The sequence below is a fragment of the Biomphalaria glabrata genome, chromosome 9 (assembly GCF_947242115.1).
Source record: "Biomphalaria glabrata chromosome 9, xgBioGlab47.1, whole genome shotgun sequence".
Taxonomy (NCBI): Eukaryota; Metazoa; Mollusca; class Gastropoda; family Planorbidae; genus Biomphalaria; species Biomphalaria glabrata.
The window spans coordinates 9,103,193-9,125,942 of NC_074719.1; the positions used below are offsets into that span (position 1 = coordinate 9,103,193).

Sequence of the window (22,750 nt, forward strand, 5' to 3'; positions counted from 1 at the left end):
GACAAACAACCTGGTCAGATATACCTAGTCAGCCTACACATGTAGTGCTAGTGTAGTGTGTATAGTTGTTTGTGTTAACCATCAAGCATTGTTTTTTCCTTGAGCATACGCACGCAATAGAGTTGGGTGTCAGTAAAAAAAGATAACATATTGGCATGGTCAGTCAAGCATGTAGATAAATTATACCCGTCCACTAGTTAGAGGTCAAGGGTTGTTGATTTTTACGCTCCAGCATATTGTTTCTTTGTTTGCTAGATCTAGCTGCGGTACTATTATTCAATTTATTTTATGCGATTTTAAAATTTACTGTAAGGTTTTTATTAAGTATGAGTCCACCCAACTCTAATGTGTACCTGACTTTAGTTGGGGAAAGCAAAGGCGGTTGGTCGTTATGCTGGCCACATGACCCCCTGCTGTTTAACCGTTGGCCGAAGAAACAGATGACCTTAACATCATCTGCCCTGTACATCACAAGATCTGAAAGGGGAACTTTACTTTTTACTTTTAGTGCCTAAACACGGATACCCTCTCCCCCACACGGCCACAAAAGTGATTGAACTAAGTATAAAAGTGGCGCTCTACCAATGCAACTTAAAATCTCTCAAAAGTCTTAAAACATACGTGGCTTTTCCTTATACTCAGTACTGTTGCAATAATTAATAAATTAACTGTTGTATAAACTACGTTTCGACCAATGTTTTGAAATGAAAGAATCACAGTAACGAAATGAAATCTATCTTCTAATTGTTATGAATTGTAATTTTTTTTTGTGTTCTAAACTATTTGTATTTTTTTAATTCTTTTTATGCATAGTTCTTATACATATTTAATTCTAAATAGAATAGTGCAATTAGTTTCAAACTAAATTTTACATGTGATTGAGTGTTTCAGCACGATTTTTTTTTTGTTGTTTGTTGTTTTTTTTTTGCTATTAATTCTAGCTCATTGAATATATTATGTAAAAATGTTGATTTAAATACTTATATTTGTCCTTCAACGTTTATTTACATATAACTGTTATATCTTCTACTTATAATAAAATATTACAAATTCTAAAAGTGCTGTCTTTATATTTAAACATTTCAGTATACTAATATAAAGCAATTAAACAGCTTAAATACAGGTCAGAAGAAGGAAGTTACACCAGCTCAGATCAAAAGCTGTAAATTTTGTTAATGTGGTTATAATATCTAGACACCAGTTCTAGAGGGATTACTCACCACTCAACTGCTACCATGGACCTGACACCTATCCTGTATGGGAGATGACCGCGTTCCCAGCTCTGAAAAAAAAGACAGTTTGAAGATGGCGGTGCACACATTTGAGACCCCAAAAAAAGTTCTTTGTGGAAGACAGGAGCAGATGACGAAAATAAAAGTTAAAAAGATCCATGGCGGTCAAAGTATGTAAACTTGCATCTTCGGTATCGAAAACAATACCTCATCAGTTCTGGAGTAAAACCTTCTGCTCACCCAGCTCTAAAGGGCCTCTGGTTTTAACGGCTAATTAATACCCATGTTAGCAGCTCGCCATTCTAAAACGACAATGACCTATGCAAATAATTTTAAAAACAATAATAGAGCTTAATAAAACAAACATTTTAAATCATTATTTATCTTTTCCACAAAAATCTGCTATAAATATAGTTACCTAATAAAAATTATCAAAGTTTAATTTCAACAAAAAATGAAACATTTTTTTTTGTTTAGAAAAGTATGCTAATGTGTTAGAAAGTCTAAGATTTATTCACAACACCGTACGGAACGTTCCAGTGGAACTGTATGACTTATAAACGCCCCAGCTACCTTTAACAGGATGATGGCATCGGTTATCGGTAATAGGTAGAACGTCATATGTTACCTGGACGACATATGCCTATTCCATGAGAATTGGGAGGACCATTTAAAGGGTATTAGAGATATATTTAAAGTGATACAGGAGAATGGCTTGACCATCCAGGCTGAGAAAGTAGAAATTGGGTTGGAAGAAATAACATTCTTAGGTCACAGGGTCAAAAACAACGTCATCAGTCCCATAGGAGAGAACATTAAAAAGATATTGGAGCTGGAGATACCTACAACTCAGAAGCAGATTAAGAGTTTATTAGGGCTGGTAAACTATTACAGGAAATTTATCAGAAACCTGGCGGAAATTGTGATTCCGCTAAATACCTTACTGAGAAAAGGTCAACCACAGAAAATTACATAGGACTCGGCGTGTGTAGACGCCATTGAAAAAATTAAAAAGATTTTTTCAACTGACCTTATATTAAGACTGCCGGACAAGGAGAAAGTGTTCTCCGTATCAACGGATGCGTCAGGGAGCGCTATTGGGGGATGTTTAATGCATCAATATGAGTGCCTGCATCCCATAGCGTATGTCAGCAGGAAACTGCCAGAAGCGGAGAGAAGATATAGTGTAGTGGAAAGGAAGGCCCTGGCAATAGTATGGGTGGTGACAAAGTTAGAAAGTTATTTGTTGGGTAAAGAATTTTGTTTGCTCACTGATCATAAACCTCTCCAGTTCATGCAACAGAAAAGCATGAAGAATGGAAGAATAGGTAGGTGGTTCCTGATACTGCAGAACTTCAAATCTGAAATAAAGGCAATAAGCAAAAATATCAATATAGTGGCGGACATGCGGTCTAAGTTACGTTGAGATAGGGGAAGGAACATGTATCGTGAACAAAGTTAATTGTGGTTTAATTAAGTGGTTTGGCTAGCAGTCATAACTAGACAGGTATTATGTTGTCTTGAGGTACCTTGGGACAGGAAAGTCATGTTATAATATGCATATATTAAGTTTGTAATTTGGTTGTTATTTAGTTGGTTGTTAGCTATTTATCTCCTCTTCTAGAGACAGGTCATCTTTAATTGTGGATCCCAGATATCAGAATTCGTTTACGGCGTCCAGCTTGTTATCGTCTATGAGGATGGAGGGTGGTGCTGTAGCAGGTGGTCCCATAACATTTGTTTTCTTCGTGCTAATAATCAAGCCATATTCTTTACAGGCCTGAGAGAAACGGGACATTAGTGACTGAAGTTCCTCTTGCGTGTGTGCCACTACCGCTGCGTCATCCGCGAATAGCATATCTCTTACGAGGGTGGCTCTGATTTTAGTTTTGGCCCTCAGTCTGACAATATTTAGGAGTTTGCCATCAAATCTGGAATGGAGATAGATGCCTTCAGTGGATTTGTCAAACGCGTTGTGGATTAGCAGTGAAAATAGTATTCCAAAGAGGGTTGGGGCCAGAAAGCTATGGACAGTGAAAGAACATGGGTCTCAGCTCAGGAAGAAATCCGAAAAACGGCCAGCTCCTCTACCATCGAAGCAAAAGCCACCTTAATCTGCGCTATCTGTGGACGGGAGTGTCTCTCCAAAATAGGGCTCCACAGCCACATGAGGAAGTGTGCTCTGAGATGAACCATAGTCGTTCTACGACTAAAGGAGGCCAATGAATTAGTATTTATTTGGTATGCATGTATGTTTGTATTATTGTATAAATAGAAGGAAAGGGCATTTATAAGGCGACGATGCAGTGATACGACGGAAAAGTAAGTTTTATATTTTTTCTTGTCGTAGTTGATCATGATCATACATCAGTAAAGAGTTAGGTCGCGTTGGGACAAGTGGAGAGAGGAAATAAAATACACTTGTAAATGCCCGGGAAAAAAACGTTAGGGGCATATTGGGGAACGAGTGTTGATAAATGTCAATTTGTCATACTAGGTAGAATGTCTGTCCTGGCGTTTAAGGGAAACAGAACCTCTGGAACCTGACGATATGGATAGCTAGACACACCTATGGTGTCAACATGAACTATGTCTATGGATTACATTCACCTGCGGGACACCACATTGGACAGTACCACTTTGTACCACATGAGTGAAGTATGGGTGAAGATGAACTTGATTTTGGGACACTGAAGAAATAGTTGAAATGAAAACCAAGACTCAAATTGTGTTGTTTTATTATGTTTTCTCATACTTTTTGGCTATTGATCAAGAAGGCTCTAGGATTTAATAGAGACAAGACGCTTTTCTTATCACAGCAAAAATAAGAAGTAGTTTACGGACATAGTTGACATCGGACGATTCCCTTCTTGATCATTAAACATATTTGTTGACCAACATCAGCGTCGACTACATAACTTAATTGTTTCGGCTTTCGCCGGTGTTACTAAAGTAGTTTGAGTTCAATGTTACCTCAAGTCGGACTTGGTTATATTTCAAATTCTCAACACTGAAGGAAGCCTTAACAATGCCTAGTGAGATTCATTCTTCTCAGAAAATACAATTTGAATAAAGGTCCTTATGTGCCTGTGTTTCCGCAAAAGAGAACATACCACAGAAAGATTCTTTCTCTATACTCTATAAAGTGAATTGTAAGCCAGTTTTTTTTAATCTTTTCGCAACAATTGTCCCCCTTTCTGTCAGGGCGTATAGTTGTCTGGTAACCTCAAAGTACATGGGTGTTTCTTGTAGGTTAATGGAAATATACGTCCATCGGTCATGTTAAACTTGTAAAATTCCCATTTCTCGTAATATCTGTGTAAAATATCTCATGTAATATTTCATATTTGCTGTACTCATGTTTAATTACAAAGCTTATACAACTCACTCTGTCCGTCTGTCTGTCTGCTAAAAAGATTGTACACGCTGCTTCTCCCACACTCAATATCAAATCAAGCTTAAATTATTTCTTTTACCTGACAACATAAAAATCAATTGAAATACTTTGGTATTGAACAAAGGAAAGAAATAGTACTTGACTGATGTGGTGGCACAAGTTGTTTAAGCCCACTTTATACTTTGCAGGACGCCGCCTAAAAGTTTGACGACGCTAAAAGAGTTGTCTTGCATTCTTCACAGCAGATACACATTCTCCTGACATCTGCAGCTCATTATTCATCCTATTCAAAAAGGACCTTTTAAAAATATTTTACTTGAAAAATCTTCTAATATGAATTTACAGGCCCTTAATACATTGCAAATACAACCAATTTGTTCCTGGAAAAGATAAAATACCCCACATTTTTATAATAAGGAATGCCGCCGAAAAAAAATATTTGAAAAAAAAAACGCCATGTTGACAGCTAGGTGGTCTGGGGGAGCGCTGCAAACTCCCACAGTGGGATCGGGGCGAAACCCCGACGCCAAAAAGCGGTTGTTGTTTTTTTGCATTCTTATTTCAGAAACGCATTCTCCTAACATCTACAGCTCATTACTCATCTTATGTACCTTATGTTATATAGATATTAAACTAATTTTGTTCACGAACTATGATTTCTCCATAAAAATAGTACCGCCCCCCCCATTCAGAGGGCTAGAGTGGGGAGGGCAGTAGAAGCAATCGCCCTACCCCCGCATCTCATCAAATCGGCTAAGATACCAGAAGGGTAGCGATATAATATAAAATCATACAATAATTCAACTAATTCTGTTCACAAACTATCATTTCTAAATAGAAGTAGGACCGCCCCTCCCACACTCAAAGGGTTTAGGTGGGAAGGGCAGTTGATGTATTCGCCCCGCACCCCACCCAATCGGCTTAAATAATAAAGATCGACATAAAATGAAGATCGGTTGAAATATCAATAACAAGTTTTAATTATATAGATATTTAGTTGATTCTGTTAACAAGCTGTGATTTATAAAAATAAATTGGCGGGAATGATGCCATCGCCACCTCCACATCCTACCAAATCGGCCAACATACTAAAGATAGGGAGAAATAATCTAAAAATAGGTTGAAATATAAATAATTACTATCATGGGCGTAGCCAGGGGGGGGGGGGTTGGGGTTCAAACACCCCCCCCCGAAAAGAAATCCCCCCCCCCACGGGGTTGGGGGGGGGGGAAGACGGACTTTAGTGACTGATTTTTGCTTTGATTTTGTTTATTTTAGGTGAGATTTTAATGCTAAAAAATCACTTGCCCCAGCGCAGCCAACGGGGTTTTGAGTTTAAAACCCCCTACCAGGGGATTTTGCAGTTAAATCCCCCTCTTTGATAAAACAAAAGAAAAAATGCAAACGAGAATCCCCAAATTCCAAGAGAACAGTTAAGGAAGATTTTGATTTTAAAACCCCTCCAAACTTACGATAAACCCCCTCTTCAATATGAAAAAAAAGCAAATTATGCACTCAAAATGTTATGAGCGTAGCCAAAGGGGTTTTGACTCAGTTTTAAGTTTGAACTCCCCTCCAGTGGAGTTTGAAGCTAAAAAATACATCTTCAATAAAAAAAAAGGAATTTACACACTCTAAAATCTATGAGCGTAGCCAAATGGGTTTTGAGTTTAAACACCCCGCCATCGGGATTTGAAGCTAAAATATACATCTTCAATGTAAAAAAGCAGATTACGCACTCAAAATGCTATGAGCGTTGCCAAAAGAGGTTTTGAGTTTAAATCCCTCTTCAAAAGGGTTTGATGCTAAAAAATACCTTTTCAATATAAAAAAAAGCAAATTAAACACTAAAATTATTTGAGCGTAGCCAAGTCAATGGGGGGTTTTGAGTTTAAACTCCTCTCCTCCAGATGGTTTTGAGTTTAAAATCTCCCAACAGAGCATTTTGAGGTGGAAAACCTTATCTTCAATATTATTCTAAAGCAAACTACAGTTACCAAAATTCTATGATCTTAGTAAAATGGGGTTTTGAATTAAAAAAAACAACAAAGTAAGTCCTGAAATGTCTTAGTTTAAAACCCCCAACAGATGATTTTGACTATAAAACTTCCCTTTTCGATAAAAATCTAAAGCAAACAGTCACTTAATTCCAAGAGCGTATTTAAGAGAGGTTACACATTTCTACCAGTGGCGGGGCTCCATTAATAAAGTGCAGTGAATAGTCATCTGCCGAAATTGAAAAACAATAAATGTGGCTCAACAAAGATGGCTAAGACAGATTTTAGGAGTCAGTTATAGAGATCGGGTCTAAATCAAGGAAATCCTATGCCGAACTGGAAGTTGACCCCTTAGTAAGATTGTCACAGAGCGTCGCATGAGGTTTTCGGGACATGTTCTCCGACAAAATGAATTACGCATAATAAGAAATGGGATGACATCCTAGTACAACTTGCGCCACACATTCATGGAGGTCCTCAGAGCAGGTGGTAAGAGTCTTCAGACATTACCAGTGACAGATTTTGTGGAAACAGCTTGACGGCAAATGCGCCGAACGGTGCGGGAGTGTCTAAGTCAGTAAGAATAGCACACTAGGTTTAAAATAAGACTTTTTAATAGCAGAAAAATGCACTGTAGATACCTCAGAATATGCATTTTGTTGCCATTCAATACCAGAAATAGTGCTGTTGGCGGCAGGGCTTCGCCCCGCGCTGAGGGCGGGGGAGCTTCTAGCGCTCCCCCAGACCCCCTTGCTAGCAATGGCTGGGAATCAACAATTTTTCCACTAACTACAGGAAGAACCTCTTCTAGGGCACAATAAACGTGTTTCGAAAGAATAAAGGGTCAGAATTTAATAAAGATTATGTACACACACACATACATACATACAAGTATTTTATTTTCGCGGAGGGGGGGGGACGGGGAGGGGGAGAAAAAATCCCCCCCTACCCCCCCCCCCCCGAAAATAAATACGCCCATGATATATATATATATATATATCTATATTATAAAGTAGAATGTGAGGGGTATGTATGTATGTATGTTACTTATAGACATCAAAACCGCTTGACCAATCTTGAAAAAACTAGGCAGGAATGTTCCTTGGGTACCAACTTAGACCTTAGTGAATGTATTGTAGCCCTAAAACAAATGTAAGACCCTCAAAAAAAAATAAAGTTGTCCGACTCTATTACAGCTATAGTATTTTATGGATCTAGGCCATGTCTACAATGTTGACATGAGAAAAGATAGAAAGGATTTAGACCTAGATCTAATTTTAAGAAATACACTTTGCGCAGATAGTTTTTTACTTTGACACATGAAAAGACAAAAGAAGATCCATTGATTTCATTATATAATAAAATAAACCTTCAATTTTGTGTTTCAAAAGCATTTTTTACATTAATTAGTTCCTTATATCTGTGATTACAGATTTCCTGACGAACATTCTTTCATTAGACAATTCCGTAATGAATCGCGTACTAAATATTAATTCGTTTAATTGTTTACTTTATAATCCCATCCCTAGATCTAAAACTCTAATTCAACTCTAAGATGATAAAACTTCTCTTCGCACAGATAGTTTTATACTTTAACACATAAACATATTAATTAAAGTCCATTCATTTCATATTTTGATCAAATAAACATTCAAATTTGGTTTTCTAAAGCTACATTCGTTTACGAAAGCTGCGAAGCCGAGTTAAAGGCCTAGATCTATATTCATTCATGAATCGCGTACTAAAAATTATTTCGTTTTATTGTTACTTTATAATCCCATTCATTTAACAAAGCTATCGCTCTTTTCGTTTTTAATAGATAAGAATGTATCGACTTCGGGTAAACCCATTTTCGCAAACCTAATTTTATTTTCGTAGCGAAAGAGAAATAACGTGAAAGGATCATTAGCTACGTTTAACATACATATAAATCCAATCCACTAGATTATTCAAAAGCATTTTTTACATAAATTAGTTCCTGATATCTACAGATTTCCTGGCGAACATTCTTTCATTAGACATTACTAAATGGTTACACATTAACACATCTCTCTTCTGAGGTCTGAGTCTATTCCTAGGCCTAGGTCTAAAACTCTTACTGAACTCTAAGAAGATAAAACTTCTTTTCGCAAAGATAGTTTTATGCTTTAACACATAAACATACTAATTATTGTCCATTCATTTGATATTTTAATCAAATTAACATTCAAATTTGTTTTTCTAAAGCATTTTTAATACATTCGTTCGCTGTTCGCTAAAGCTGCGTAGCCGTGTTGAGATAGGCTTATATTCATTCATGAAAAAAAGTTCACACATGCGCTGCACAGAACTCTAGATTAGTGTAGATTTAGATCTACGTCTACCTCAAGATCTACTTTATACTTTATACACATGAACATACAAAATTTAGTCTATTCATCTCAAATTTTAATCAAATATATGTAGGTTGAGATAGGCTTATATTCATTCATGAAAAAAAGTTCACACATGCGCTGCACAGAACTCTAGATTAGTGTAGATTTAGATCTACGTCTACCTCAAGATCTACTTTATACTTTATACACATGAACATACAAAATTTAGTCTATTCATCTCAAATTTTAATCAAATATATGTAGGCCTACAAGCAAATGTTTTAATTTGAAAAAAAATGGATTTAATTAAGCCTATTAGCTATTTTGATTTAATAGCTTCATTCACACTTTATTATTTCGTTTAATTGTTTACTCTCACTCTCAGTGACTATATCGACAGTAATGCGCAAATAAAGACCCGCGGGTCGCGGGTAACATATGTCTAGTATATATATATATATATATATATATATATATATATATATATATATATATATATATATATATATATATATATCTACGTATATATATATTGTTATGAACCTGGTGGTGGCACAGACGGTCAGCCGAGACGAGTAAATACATGACGGTTCGGGAAGGATCGCCGCCGTGAACAGAGCTCAGGAGCGTCACGAGAGTTGTAGTCATCTGACCACCCAGAAACGTCGAGCGGCGTTCTGTCCGGTTCTAGAAGGCCAGTAGGGACCCTATATAAGAGCGGAGGTGACGCAGTCAAGACGGTTCAGAAAGGAGGTTCACGACAAGAGTTCAGAACACGGTCGACTACAGCACAGTTCAACGGTGTGGTTCTGTACGGAGCATTACGACGGTTCAGTGCGGAGTACTGTCAAGTACAGTTGAGACGACTGGCGTCTTGATCTTGGTCTGTGATCGAGTCCGACACAACGAGCCTAGTGTGTGAAGTCAGTCCTGAACTGTTGAACCCAGTGCAAGCGCGGAACAAGACGGAGAGGCCAGTGCAAGAGTTAATACGGCGGAACTGTGTTATCGGAGAGATATTTGTACAGTGTACGTGTTGCCAATTGTACAGTATTGGCTGTTATTTATTCAACTATTAAAGTGTTACGTTACTCTGGAGCCCTGAGTTGTCAAGTTCTTTAAGATGGTGGTGTCTGGTGCAGTTTGCAGAGAGCCTGGATAGTGAGATTCGTTACAATATTTATTGCTTTTCAGAACTCCTCAATACTGTGAAAAGACGAAAGCTGAGCTGGTTTGGTCATATTCTAAGACATAACTCACTATCAAAAGTCATTCTTCGAGGTAGAGTGGAGGGAGCATTGTAAAAACTAAAAAGGTCATCCAAAGAAAAGAAGACTGGATAAAATAAAAGAAAGGACTGGCCTCTCTCCTGATACCCTGCTAAGAACAGCTGCTGACGGGAAATTTGGAGGGATTTGGTAACATGAACTGTCACATCACTCTTACTGCGAAAGTCAAGGGACAGAGATGAGATTACTCATTAATCTATCTCTAATCATATCAATAATCTCTTACCTAAAACCTTGAAGATATGTGTAAAAATGTAATTCCTTTGTAGGGATTTATTCTAACATTTAAGGTTAGAAAACTTATCTAGATTTAACGTTACCCAGATAGGCTAGCACGACACATGTTCCGCAATATTTGTATTCCTTATAAAACGTAATCATTTTAATACAACTATATGGCCTCCTTCAGTCGCGAAGCGACTATTGATCATGTCATGGAAATGAGATGAATGCCTGGGCATAAGTTGTGGTCGGAACGATGTCGCCCATACATCAATTCCCCCCACTCCACGCAGCTGATGTATCCAAAGGAACGGCAGTGCCGAAACAGTTTTGCGTCAGCGGCGTCGCAGGTTTTTAAGAGTGTAGCACTGGGTGCTGCAAACTGCCTTAGGGTCGTTAGCTCCTGATTTTTCCTCAGGGTTGACTCCCGAAGCCTTTCCCATGATTGGGTATAGCTGCAAGGAAGCAGAGGTTTGAATTCAGAGTTTCCATTCTCCTAGGTGGGTAGCCAGCCAAGGCTAACGAGCCCCTCCAGTCCGAAGCTTATTGGTAAGGCGCCAGTTACTCGCCTTTGCCCCTTCTGTTAGTGAGAACAGTTCCGCCGAACTCAATATCTGAGCCACACGTGAAGGCCAAGAGTTGGACTGGTTGTCAGAGGCTATTTGAGACGCATGCAATTAGAAAGCATTTTATAGGTAGTGGAGTGCTTACATCCATTACCACTTCCGGCAATGACAACCTTGCTGAACCTTAAAACATCTAAACTAGATCTATCGTGAGGTTATAATTTTCTTAAATGTTCTTTCACTGAAACAAAATTCTTGTAGATGTTCAACTTCTGCCCAGGGAATTCCTCAAATAGTTATTCAACACTATGATTTTTTTTTTAATTATAATTATGTTTCCTGCTTGATCAGGTTGTCACATATATATCTTTACTGGTAAATAATTGTCTGTCTGATTATTACAATATTACTGTTTTGATTATTTTATCGAAATAAGCATGGCAGTCGGCCCTTTACACCTGTCGTGAAGTTGGGTTCTACACATCTTCCTTTCTTGTAATTATTACTTTATTGGTCAAATTGTTTACTCTCATTTGTCTAATGACTCTAATACTATTCTAATATTGTCAAATAGTTACATTTTGCTAGTTATCATTGTGTTATCTCCACTCATAACAGACGTTTATTATTATTAATTATTATCTCCCCCTGATAGCATGCTTTTGTTAGTATTAGTCTCGCACTATTTCAACATGGTTTTTATCATTACTAAGTATATGTTCTATATTGAAAATGGCTGAAATTAGTTCATTTGGTCAATTGCCTCGATACCAGAGATATTCGAACGATGTCGAAGTTGGCCAATGTATCAACCAGATCAGACAGTAATATACCAGTAAGGATAAATAGGTGTCAACCTGATCCAGCATGAAACACAATGATGCTAACTTGTCCTGATTTTATTGACTAGTTGCAGCTTTTTTACTTACAGATGCATTAGTGCCCACTATCTGCGACTCCGTGCTCAGTACCCAGTAGTAACAACCTATAATCCAGTACCCGGTGTCATCTACAAAGTGCTCGGCGCCGACTGTCCGGTATACAGCTTCATCTGTCCACTGCCAGGATTGTACTGCCTATTGTTGACTGAACCTCATGAGCTACCCTCATCCCTCCACTAGCTAGAGACGTCCAGCTGAGAGCCATGCGTCAACGCACCACTCGTTTATCCACATTATATCTTTGTGTCAAACTCTGCGCCTGTATGTATTCAACTTAGTGTGCATGGGTTAATTTAAATAAAATGACAAACTAGAATTAAAAAACCCCCAAAAAAACAGCCAAAACACTCTTTAAAGAACAACACTTGTCACTATAATTTGGCTCCGTGAGGCGACACATCTTGAGTTCCGACAACATGATTTAGTTCCGAGAGACATCTTCTCAGGTCTCAACATCAATTAGCTTCTGCTAACATATCTCCGAAGTTCTCCCAACAATCAGTGGCTTCTACAGGTGACATGGAATAATGATTGAAGATTGTGACTGACTGACTCATGTGATAGCTAGTTTCACATTTACGATTCAATATTTTAACCCTTTACCTACCAAATGTCAATCTTCAAGATACAGTGAATGGAGCCTCTCCCTTGATATCCTGCTTAGAACAGCTGATGATCTGGAAAACTGAAGGGATTTGGTTTGTCGAACTGACGCAGCAGCCCTACGACGTCAAGGGACAGATGAGATGAGATATCTAGTTTATGCAAATTAATTTTCGTCTAGCAAAATCCCCATACTTTAACCCCTACTATTAATTTGTCAAAATTATGACATTATATACACTAGTAACTAACCTTCTCTTTCTCTTTCATGTTTAGGTCTGACAATGATGTTTTAGCATTTTTAAGAGAGATCATGTGTTAGAAGAACCTAGGGTATCTGGTTGAATGTTACCACGAACGCTTTTTAAATATACTTTTGAAAAAATTTGTATGACTTGAATTGGAACTCAGGGCTCAAGTCTTAAGGGGACTAGTTCAACTACCACATCTGTTAAGTATTATTTCTTTACATTGTTCAATATCCAAAAAGTTAATTACCAATAAGTAATTAACTAATTGGATAGATAAAGGTGATATAAGCATGTTAATAACTTATGAATTTTACTGTAATTTTTATACAATCTAGAACTAAAATAATGTTTGTATCGTGTATTTGCCAACAAAAAAAACATTTGTAGATACAATCATTATTATTTAATAACTAAAATGTGGTGCGTACAATATTGCATAAAAAGAGAGAATCATTTAGACCTGTGGTTGTCTTAAATACTGTTATAAACCTGGTGGTGGCACAGATGGGGGTGGTGTGTGTGTGTGTGTATTCAGCCAACGCCAATCGCCCCAGGCCAGCGCTAGATGAGCGGTCGAGCGTGACGAGTTACGACGGTCAGCCGAGACGAGTTTCAACACGACGGTTTGGGAAGGATCGGCGTCGTGAACACAGCTCAGGAGCGTCACGAGAATTGTAGTCATCTGACCACCCAGAATGGTCGAGCGACGTTCTGTCCGATTCGAGAAGGCCAGTAGGGACCCTATATAAAGAGCGAAGGTATCAGAGACCAGGCAGTCACAACTTCCCGATCTACAGTTCGTTACAACGGCTCAGTACAAGTCCGAGACGAGACAGAGAGACCAGTGCAAGAGTTGATACGGCGGAGAGATATTTGTACAGTCTTGTGTTACGTGCTGCCAATTGTACAGTGTTGGCTGTTATTTATTGACATTAAACTATTACGTTACTTGAAGCCCAGAGTTGTCAAGTTCTTTAAGTTGGTGGTGTCGTTTGGTGCCATTTGCAGCGAGCCTGGATAGGGAGATTCGTAACAATACAATGCAATTGATTTCTTTCGTTATTTTTATACTTTCAAATAATCAATAAGTTTTACTCGTAAGTAAACTTGACGAAAATATGACTTTCTCTGGTTTTGTTGATTATACTTTATTGCTAGTCATCACAGTTTCAGTGTTTACCCAAGCCATTTTTTTTACTTTTGTTTACGGTCTTTATTGTTGCTAATTAAATGATATTTTTTTAATATGATTTTATCTAAACAATGTTTTGATTGCTAGTAGAACAATGTTACTAAAAGTTTCAGACAAGCTTGACAATTAGCACAGTTGTTGATGCTCAATCATAGGATAGAAAATGAATGTTAGAAAAATATAAAGCAACACAATAAAAAAACTAAAGTTTATGTATTTGATTTAAATACTGGAAACGGACACATTTATTAATCAAAAATAATAATTACAAAATGCTAAGTTCTGTCTGTGTCAAACTGCTGATGGTAAATCTTTACTCTGTAACCCTATAGACGGTTAATTATCTTCTAGGCGCAAAAATAAGAGCTTAAAATAAATGAATCTAACAAAATAACAAAAAAAAAAGATATAGTCATTTATTTTTTTCATTTTCAATTACTTAATATAAGCTAAAGAAGTTTTAACAAGATAGATACTGACGTTTATAATTTTTGCTATTGTGACAAAGAGTCTAAAGATCACATTAAGATATCATACTGGTCATCATGAGCGTAGCCAGGGGGTTTTCTTGGCTCAAACTCCCTTTCCGAAATGAATATCCCCCCCCCAGCAGACGGTGGGTGGATTTTTGTGATTGATTTTTTGATATATTTAGGTGAGATTTTAATGTTACACCATCACTTGCCCTAGCGCAGCCAAAGTAGCTTTTGAGTTTAAAATTTCCTTCCAGAGAGTTTTGAGGTAAAAGCCCCATCTTCTATAAAACAAAACAAAAAAATACAATTTTTATCTTTCCCGCCCTGTTTCCCCTTAGATTAGGTGGCAATTAATTTTCCTGAGGAATAGAATATGTCAACGTTAATGTTAACAATTTAAAATATTTTAAACTCCATTTAAATTAAAATAGAAGTGGTGAACTTGAAATGCTCGTTGTTAACGATTACTACCATTATGACTTATCCTTCATTTAAAAAAAAATGATACAAATACAGTAGTACAGATTATTACCTCTGATATTAACACATTTTTTTTAAAGGCTGTCTATTTCATCTTTTAATTTTTTAAGAAGCTCATTGTAATTTTTAAGTTTTGTGGCATTGAAACCAATTGAACTTGCATTAGCAGCAACCAGAACACCCGCTCCTACTGCTACTCCTGCAGCTAACGGTGGAATAGCAACTGTGAGACCAGTTATAACAGCCCCAGCAACAGCTGTGCCTGCCAAAGCAATGCTTGAAAAAACAATACCAAAAATACTCGGCGGGTTTTTTAGCAGAAGAGTATACTCTGCAATTTTCTGCAATTTCAATTCCCTATTTTTCTGAGACTTTTCGAGGCTTGAAATCATCTCAAACAACTCTTTCATGCGCTGACGGAAATCATCTAAAAGTCCTGTTCCACCATCATCTTCATCTATTAATGCAAGTGTGTGTTGAGCTAATTTTTTCAAGCCCTGAATAGTTGTTTCTTTTTTTTTTATTTTTTCATCTTGTAAAGATTCATTCTCAAAATTCTCCAAGCATGGTTTTTTTTCTGAAGTTTCGATTGTCATAGCGTAAGAAATCTCATTTTCCAGCAAGCTGAGCTCTGTTTGATACTTGGCTTGTAGCTGTGGCAAGTTATATTTAGTAGCCAATTTCTTTCTTTCTTTAGCAGCTTTTGCAAAGTTGACGTTGCGGTACAATGAATTACCCTCGCGAATAAATCGAATCAGTTGCTCAACGGACTTTGTTCTATTCGTATCAAAGTCACCATGTTCGAAGTTGTTGGAAAAGAGTACTGCTTTATTATTACAATCTTTAAACAGAAGAGGCAAGGCGCCTGTTTGTGCATTTAACCACTGCTCAAAAGGAACATTGCTGTTTGACAGGTTATAAATATCGCCTCTTGTAAAAGCAATAACACAAACCTTTAGAAAATCTGGTCCGAAAAATTGTAGTAAAATTTTATATGTCTCAAATTCTTCTTCCGTGTATCTCACATCCCATCTTAGCACAAATATAAAAGCATGAAAACCTTCTGGACATAAACTCATGATATTTGGCAGTTCGTCTAAAACTTCTTTCCGTTTCCTGTTTGTGTCTATCAACCCAGGTGTGTCTATAACATTTAAAACGGAATCCCCAAACATAACACTTGCCAATTCACAGGATCCAGTACATGACGTTGAGCTGCAGTCTTCTCTAAAACTTTTTCTCCGAAGTATTGTGTTGCCTGTGGAGCTTTTACCGTTGCCTGTTTTTCCTACCAAGACGATGTTATATGTGCTAGGCCTTAGTGAAGGTTTCTGAGCCATGCTTTTGAGTTGCTGTTATTAAAAAGTAAAAAAAAAATTAGAATACACTAATGTAAAATTAAACAGTTTCTATAAAAAAAAATGTTTATGTAAATACTGAGCACCTGAGGGCAGCTCGGAAAACCTAGATACCCCCTTCCCCCACTGGTCCATACATTAGATTGGACTATAGCACTTTAAACATGCTATAAAAATGAAAGCTGCGCTATATAATAGCTATTTAAAATAATAAAAATTAATAGTAGCAATATAGACATATATACTATATCTAGACTGGACATGGAGACTTTTTAACACTACAAAAAATGTCGTGAAAATTTAATAGAAAGTTGGATCAAGGCGTTGTTTTGTAAAGTAGTTAAAAGAAGTAAAGTTGTTTTTTTCTCAACCCTAACCTATGTAACATATAATTTAATTTTTAGATCTAGATCTAGTAATTGAGCATCAAAAATAAGAGTACTCTAGTCTCATAATTATTATTTTTTCAAATTTTAAATAAATAATCTAGAAAGTTCTAGGTAATCAATCTATAGAAATGTGCGTAAGATGATTTAAATCAACATGAATTATTTCCATCTAGGATTTTTGAAACATTATCTCAATGGAAACAAACAGGAAATGGCTTAGTTTCATATATTTGCGTGCATTATTTCTAAACTTTGAAAACTAAAGATCATTACTTCTCTAAGACAGAAAAGAGTGATTCTGGCGACTTCCCTTAGCGCTTAAAAAAGAGTTTACGTACATAAATATATATATATATAGGTCTGTGAATCGATCAGTCGCGGATAAGAAAGAATTTATTTCCGGTTTACAGTCTAGATATAATATGTCTATGAGTAGCAATAATAATAAATAAAGCTCTTGAAATAGTTTTATAAAAAAAAACTTGCTTTACATTTACAAAATTTAGTTATTCTATGTTGAGCTTATTTTGTTTATAGACATGTTATATTCTATAAATGACTATAAGAGATTTAGGCAAACTGTTAAATGATGATTTATTTGTGAATGATAGGGTGTACTTCTGTGAGATAATTAAGTACTTTATTAATTACATAGGTTTATCTGAATAATAATTCAACATGGATGACTATATTGACATGAAATAGGACGTTATTATGTTCTCTTTGAAGTAATGTCTGTAATCTTTAAGATAAGAAGATAATATAATTCTACTTGCAAGAAAATCTTAACAATATCAATTTACTACAATCAGTCTATAGTTAAGTTAAGAATAAGTCAGTATTTTAGTTACCCTTAAAGTACTTTTTTATTTGAAAGAGCTTTTTATTAAGTCATGGAAATCATAAGATTGTAATATATGTACTGTGACTCAAGTCGTGAATTTCTTTTCTGTGGTGTCTATGAACGTAAACATTTGTGATAAATACATAATTTATTGACAAGATGGACAAGAGTTATTGTGTCATTTTACAATAGATGTATTAATGTTTAATACATAAGAGATAATTATGAATCCTATGTCACTCAACAACGTAAAACCCAGGAGAGACATTAAATAGTCTCAGAAGAGATATAATTAATGTAATGACATTAAGTGGTTTCATCAGTCCAGAAGTGCAAGTGGAATGTTTTTTTAAAAACCTGTTTGGACAGTTATACCTACCAAATCAATATGAAGTGCCAGATTGTTTAAAAAGAGTCTTTCATTGAATCACTGGATTGTCTTTGTCTCTATTTTTTTTTTCCAATAAGTGGCGATTCGAAATAAGGCCTGGTAATGTAAATAATAAAATCTTTGCGATGCAGTTTGAGAAACATGAAAGAGGTTGTCTGAAAGCGTGTCATCATTATTATCACCAAACTACGTTTGAGTGAGGGCTTGAGAGGTTCGAATCCTTTCTTGCAAAAGCCCTGAACACAAACCCTGTTGAGTAATGTAGTCTCTCACCAGACTTCACGGTCTTTTTGTGATTTGTTGCAGCACTCAAAACATTTTTTGCATTCTTTTGCTTGTATTTTTCCAGAGCATGATGAAAACTCAGATCCTGCTTTTATGGCTTTTAAGGTTTCTCAGATTGCATGGTCTCATTATGAAAATGCAAACCACGTGGTCCAAAGATTTTAACTGATTCAAAGTCAAGAAACTCAATGTAGGTTCCATAACATGCTTTTCCAGGGTCTACTGATGCCGACCTTTCAATATATAAAAATAGCACTTGACTAGAAAGCATCTATGCTCTCCAGTCGGTAGATGAATATCTTAACTTGATGACTTTTGGGTCCATTAGTTTCATGTGTATGTCTGGGACCGTGAGGCGACATCTATAAAGAAGGCGGTTAAAAAGGTTAAATTTTTTGCCTGTTGGCTGAGAGACCAGCTTTATAAGCAAGTCTTGTGAAATAATGTATAAAAGACGGCATCTGGATACGTCTTCTGCATCTACAGCCATCTACTAGTTAACTAGCTGGGAGGTATTCTTACAGTCTATGGTATCGCTTAAGACAAGTTCCCTCGTAATGCCATTATTTCATCCGTATTTACAGGGCTTAGAAAGAAAGGTTCCAAAGACAAATATTTTTCCATGGCACTGTATCTTATCAAATTTACACATAAATAATGTAGTCGACCTGTGTCCGAGCGGTTCTAAAACACAGTGATCGTAGCATGTCTACTCGGTCTCCCCCTGCTTTCACACAATGCAAAATTTCCCTGAGGCCTTCCTTGCAACTTCCGGGATGTGTTCACACATTTTTAGTTTGCGATCTAAAGTTACACCAAGGTACTTGGGTAGCTTTTCCATGCTGAGAGCCACTTCGTTAAGGGAGAGCCGGAAAGGCTGCCTGAGATCGCCAGTCACGAACGCGAACAGAGAATAGGCCGACTTGGAGGTGTTTATTTCTAGCCTCTATATTTTAGTGCATGAAAGAACTATGGAAATCTTCTAGCAAAGCTTTTTGAATAGTGGTTGCGCTCCTTCCGGATTTCCAAAAGACAATTTCATCAGCATATAGCAGCTTTTGACATTTTGTTGAGCAAGTAGGCATTAAAAAGAGCGCATGCCAGGACGGAGCTTTGTAGGAGACCATGCTTGATGGTAGTTTTCTTGAGAGTTCTCCATACATCCTGGTTCTTATTTAACACTCTTGTAAGAAATATCTGATTAAGTAATAGATCAACCACCGCACCCCAACAGCTATTATCGTATGACGCAAACCAGTCCGTCATTCTTTATTCTATGCCTGTTTTAAATCTATAAAAACTGCGTTTGTTTTTGTTGTTTTTTTGCAACTACTCTGCCACTCTCTACAAAAGGATGATGACTTGGTCTACACTGAGATAACCTTACATGCAGTGGCAAAGCTATGGTGGGAAGGAGGAGGAGGGCGGAGAATTGGAAAAAAATCTGTGTTCGAAATTGTTTTTTTACCTTAATTATTACGCAAAATGCAGGGGTCAAGCTCCCACAGGCCCCCAAATGAAGACAAATTTCTAGCTACGCCACTGCTAACACTTTGGTGTAAGAGGGTGATAAAAGATTTTCATTACAAGTTTTTTCGGGAAATTTTCTATTATTTAAAATCAAGTTTTTTTTTATGTTTTTTTTTTTTTTTGATGACCACATGAACATATTACGGGTAACTTTCAGGTAGTGTTCTTACAAACATTATATAGAAGGCCTCACTACCCTTTTGACCGCTAGCAGTAGCCTAGCCTGTATTACCCGTGTCAGCTATTTAAACACACGATGTTTGGTGAAATTCATAGGAAATCTTTACACTTACAATATTGTTGTGCTTCGTAATAAAGTGAAAAGCTTAACTGTTTATAATGATCAAACGCAAAGCTTTAGAAGTAAGCACTACACAGAGGACTAATACAATGAGCTATATTGTTTATTTGTAAATTAAACTTTCATTTATCTGTAATATTTTTTCCACCCAGGGGAAACAAGGATGACGAGTTGATGATTGACTGATATTCTTACCCAGACATGGAAGTTGAACCACCTGAGGAACTAATAACATAACTTCACAGCAAAACTGACCAATATCAAAATATTATCAGTTCATAATCTAAATATAATAGTATTAAAGTATCACTTTAGGTTCCGATTTTTGTTTTACAATTTATCGAATAAAAATGGTTTCATAAACTTGTTGCTAAAAGCTTACAATTTAAAGCCAAATTCTTTCATAATAGTCTAAACTTACGTTACTCTCTCCTTCGTCAGTCGAACCAAGAAAGATGATTCTAATAAGTATCAAATGTCATGTGCTTGCTTGAAACTTTGCACCATTCAAAGAAGATAGTTTTATCTAACTAGTTCTTAAGTACTTTTAATGAGAACTTTTAGCAGATAAGGGTGAAAGAAGTACAAAAGATTTTGAGCTACAATTTCTTAGAAATGTCAATTCTTTGGTAATACTTTATTAAAGTGTTTTATCTGTCAGATATTTTTTTTTTACAAAGCTAATATCGACTCTGTCTGGTAAAAAGTTTATAAAAGTTATTTCTCCGACACCTAATCTCGGATCAAGCTGAAATTTTGCACAATTATTTCTTTTACCTGACATCACAAGAATTAATTTTAAAAATTAACCAATTAGTTAATTAAGTAAGCTGAATTAGTCCCCCTTATAGGTCACCTTATAGTAAGTTCATAACAAACAATCTTCTATACATGTTCTACTTTAATAGGCACCTCACTAGCAGAAGAAGGCGCGGTGTCTGATTGGTAAAGTGCTTGGCTTCCATCCCGCGTTCCGGGGTTCGAATCCTGGTAAAGACTGGGATTTTTTATTTCGGAATCTTCAAGTCCACCCAGCTGTAATGAGTACCTGTTATTAGTTGGGGAAAAGTAAAGGCGGTTGGTCGTTGTGCTGGCCACATAACACCCTCTTCGACTTGCGGAGGCTTTGCTTTTCAAAAGCAAATATGGTAAAAATTTACCTAGATATTCCTTTCTTTATTTCCTCCCCCCCCCCCCACACCCCCATCATTTTTTCAACAGGACCAGACAAGTGATAAGATCACAGCGTATTGAGAACGCTAAATGCACAAAAAAGCACTAAACAAAAACAATTGGTAAAAATATTTGTAATCGCACAGATTTATTGTTGTTGGTCTAGATCCATTACAAATTTAATTACATCCAAACTAATTGATACAATGACGTTTCGTATAAGTTTTGTTTTTTAAAAAAGTTTTTTTTTTATGTTTTTCTTCTTTAATCCGTTTTATGTAAAGTGCCTCGCAACTAATCAAAAGTGAGAACATATATAGTTATAAATAAATAAACTATAGCTTTTATATAGCACTACTTTAATGTTTATGCGTTGCTCAGAGCGCTATGGTCCAATCTCATTTGTGGACCTGTGGGGGGAAGGGGTATCTGGGAGAAGGTTTTTCCGTTCTGCCGTTAGGCGCTCAGTAAATACAACTCTGCTCGAGTCGGGTGTCGAACCTCGAGCCCCCTTCATAGGTAACCAAGCCATGACAAGCGTGTGTAGCCTCTCGACCACGCTTCCGACTAAGTATATATAGATGTGGAAGACGACTTACGTCTAAGTTTCCACTGGCGTCATGGATCCTGTTAATTTTTTTTTTAGCCTTGGGGAAGGGGGGAGGGTCACTTGGAAAAAAATAGAAACTCTGGATCAAAAGAATGAGAACCACTGCTAGCAGTTAGCAGGCTAAGAAAATTGACATTTACGTGTGACGCCCCATAAGACCACCAACTTTACGATCAAGTCCAGAACCCCTTAGCCAGCTGAACAGCAATGTGCTTTCCTGTATTCTAAGCTCAGAAAAGTCATTCTTCTTGAACCTACAAAAACTTTGCGTTTCCTAGTAAGAAAAACTAAATGTGTTAATAAGTTAATTTAAAAAGGGGTGTGAAAGGTCGACTATTGTTCGTCCATAGAAAGAAAAATGAAAACAGTCAATTTAATGAAAAAAATTAACTTATGGCACCCAGTGGAATTAAAAAACAGCAACCCATATTGTTAAAACCGTTAGGAATTCTTGAATTATTGTTCATTAGATGAATATGAACTAAAGGTGACCTTTGTGTTAAATTTTCAATAAAATAAAAATTAGAGCACGTCTCTTGGACACAAAATTTCCTTCGAAAACAAGGTTACAAAGACAGTCTGTGTTTAAACACTAATTCAAAATTGGCCCCCGAAGTGGTCCACCCAGGCAGGTCAAAAAGACAGGTTTCAATATTTTCAGAAAGAATATCAGAATGAAATTCTATCAAAGACAAATGACAAAGAAGAATGGAGAAAAAAGGTTGACAGATCCTGTGTGGTGCAACGGTCCAGCAGACAAGGGATAGGTGAAAGTGAATGTGAAGTTAAATGTGAACCTGGCCTAACTGATGTCTTATAATGATTATCTAATTTATCTAATTGTTTTGTAAAGGGTCAATTTTTTTTAT

General features: G+C 36.5%; 1 protein-coding gene across 2 annotated transcripts; it reads right to left on the reverse strand.

Annotated features, from left to right (window-relative positions):
• Positions 1-14,242: 14,242 nt before the first annotated feature.
• On the reverse strand, positions 14,243-20,629 carry LOC106075774 (uncharacterized). Of its 2 annotated transcripts, none has more exons than XM_056039885.1 (2): positions 20,520-20,629; positions 14,243-16,352 (listed from the first exon to the last, which is right to left on the reverse strand). In XM_056039885.1, the coding sequence occupies exon 2, from the start codon at positions 16,338-16,340 to the stop codon at positions 15,075-15,077; it is 1,266 nt and encodes a 421-aa protein (XP_055895860.1). In that variant the 5' UTR covers positions 16,341-16,352; positions 20,520-20,629; the 3' UTR covers positions 14,243-15,074. The 2 variants fall into 2 exon arrangements, with proteins under 2 accessions (XP_055895860.1, XP_055895861.1); XM_056039886.1 differs by lacking the exon at positions 20,520-20,629 and adding an exon at positions 17,971-18,093.
• Positions 20,630-22,750: the final 2,121 nt, after the last annotated feature.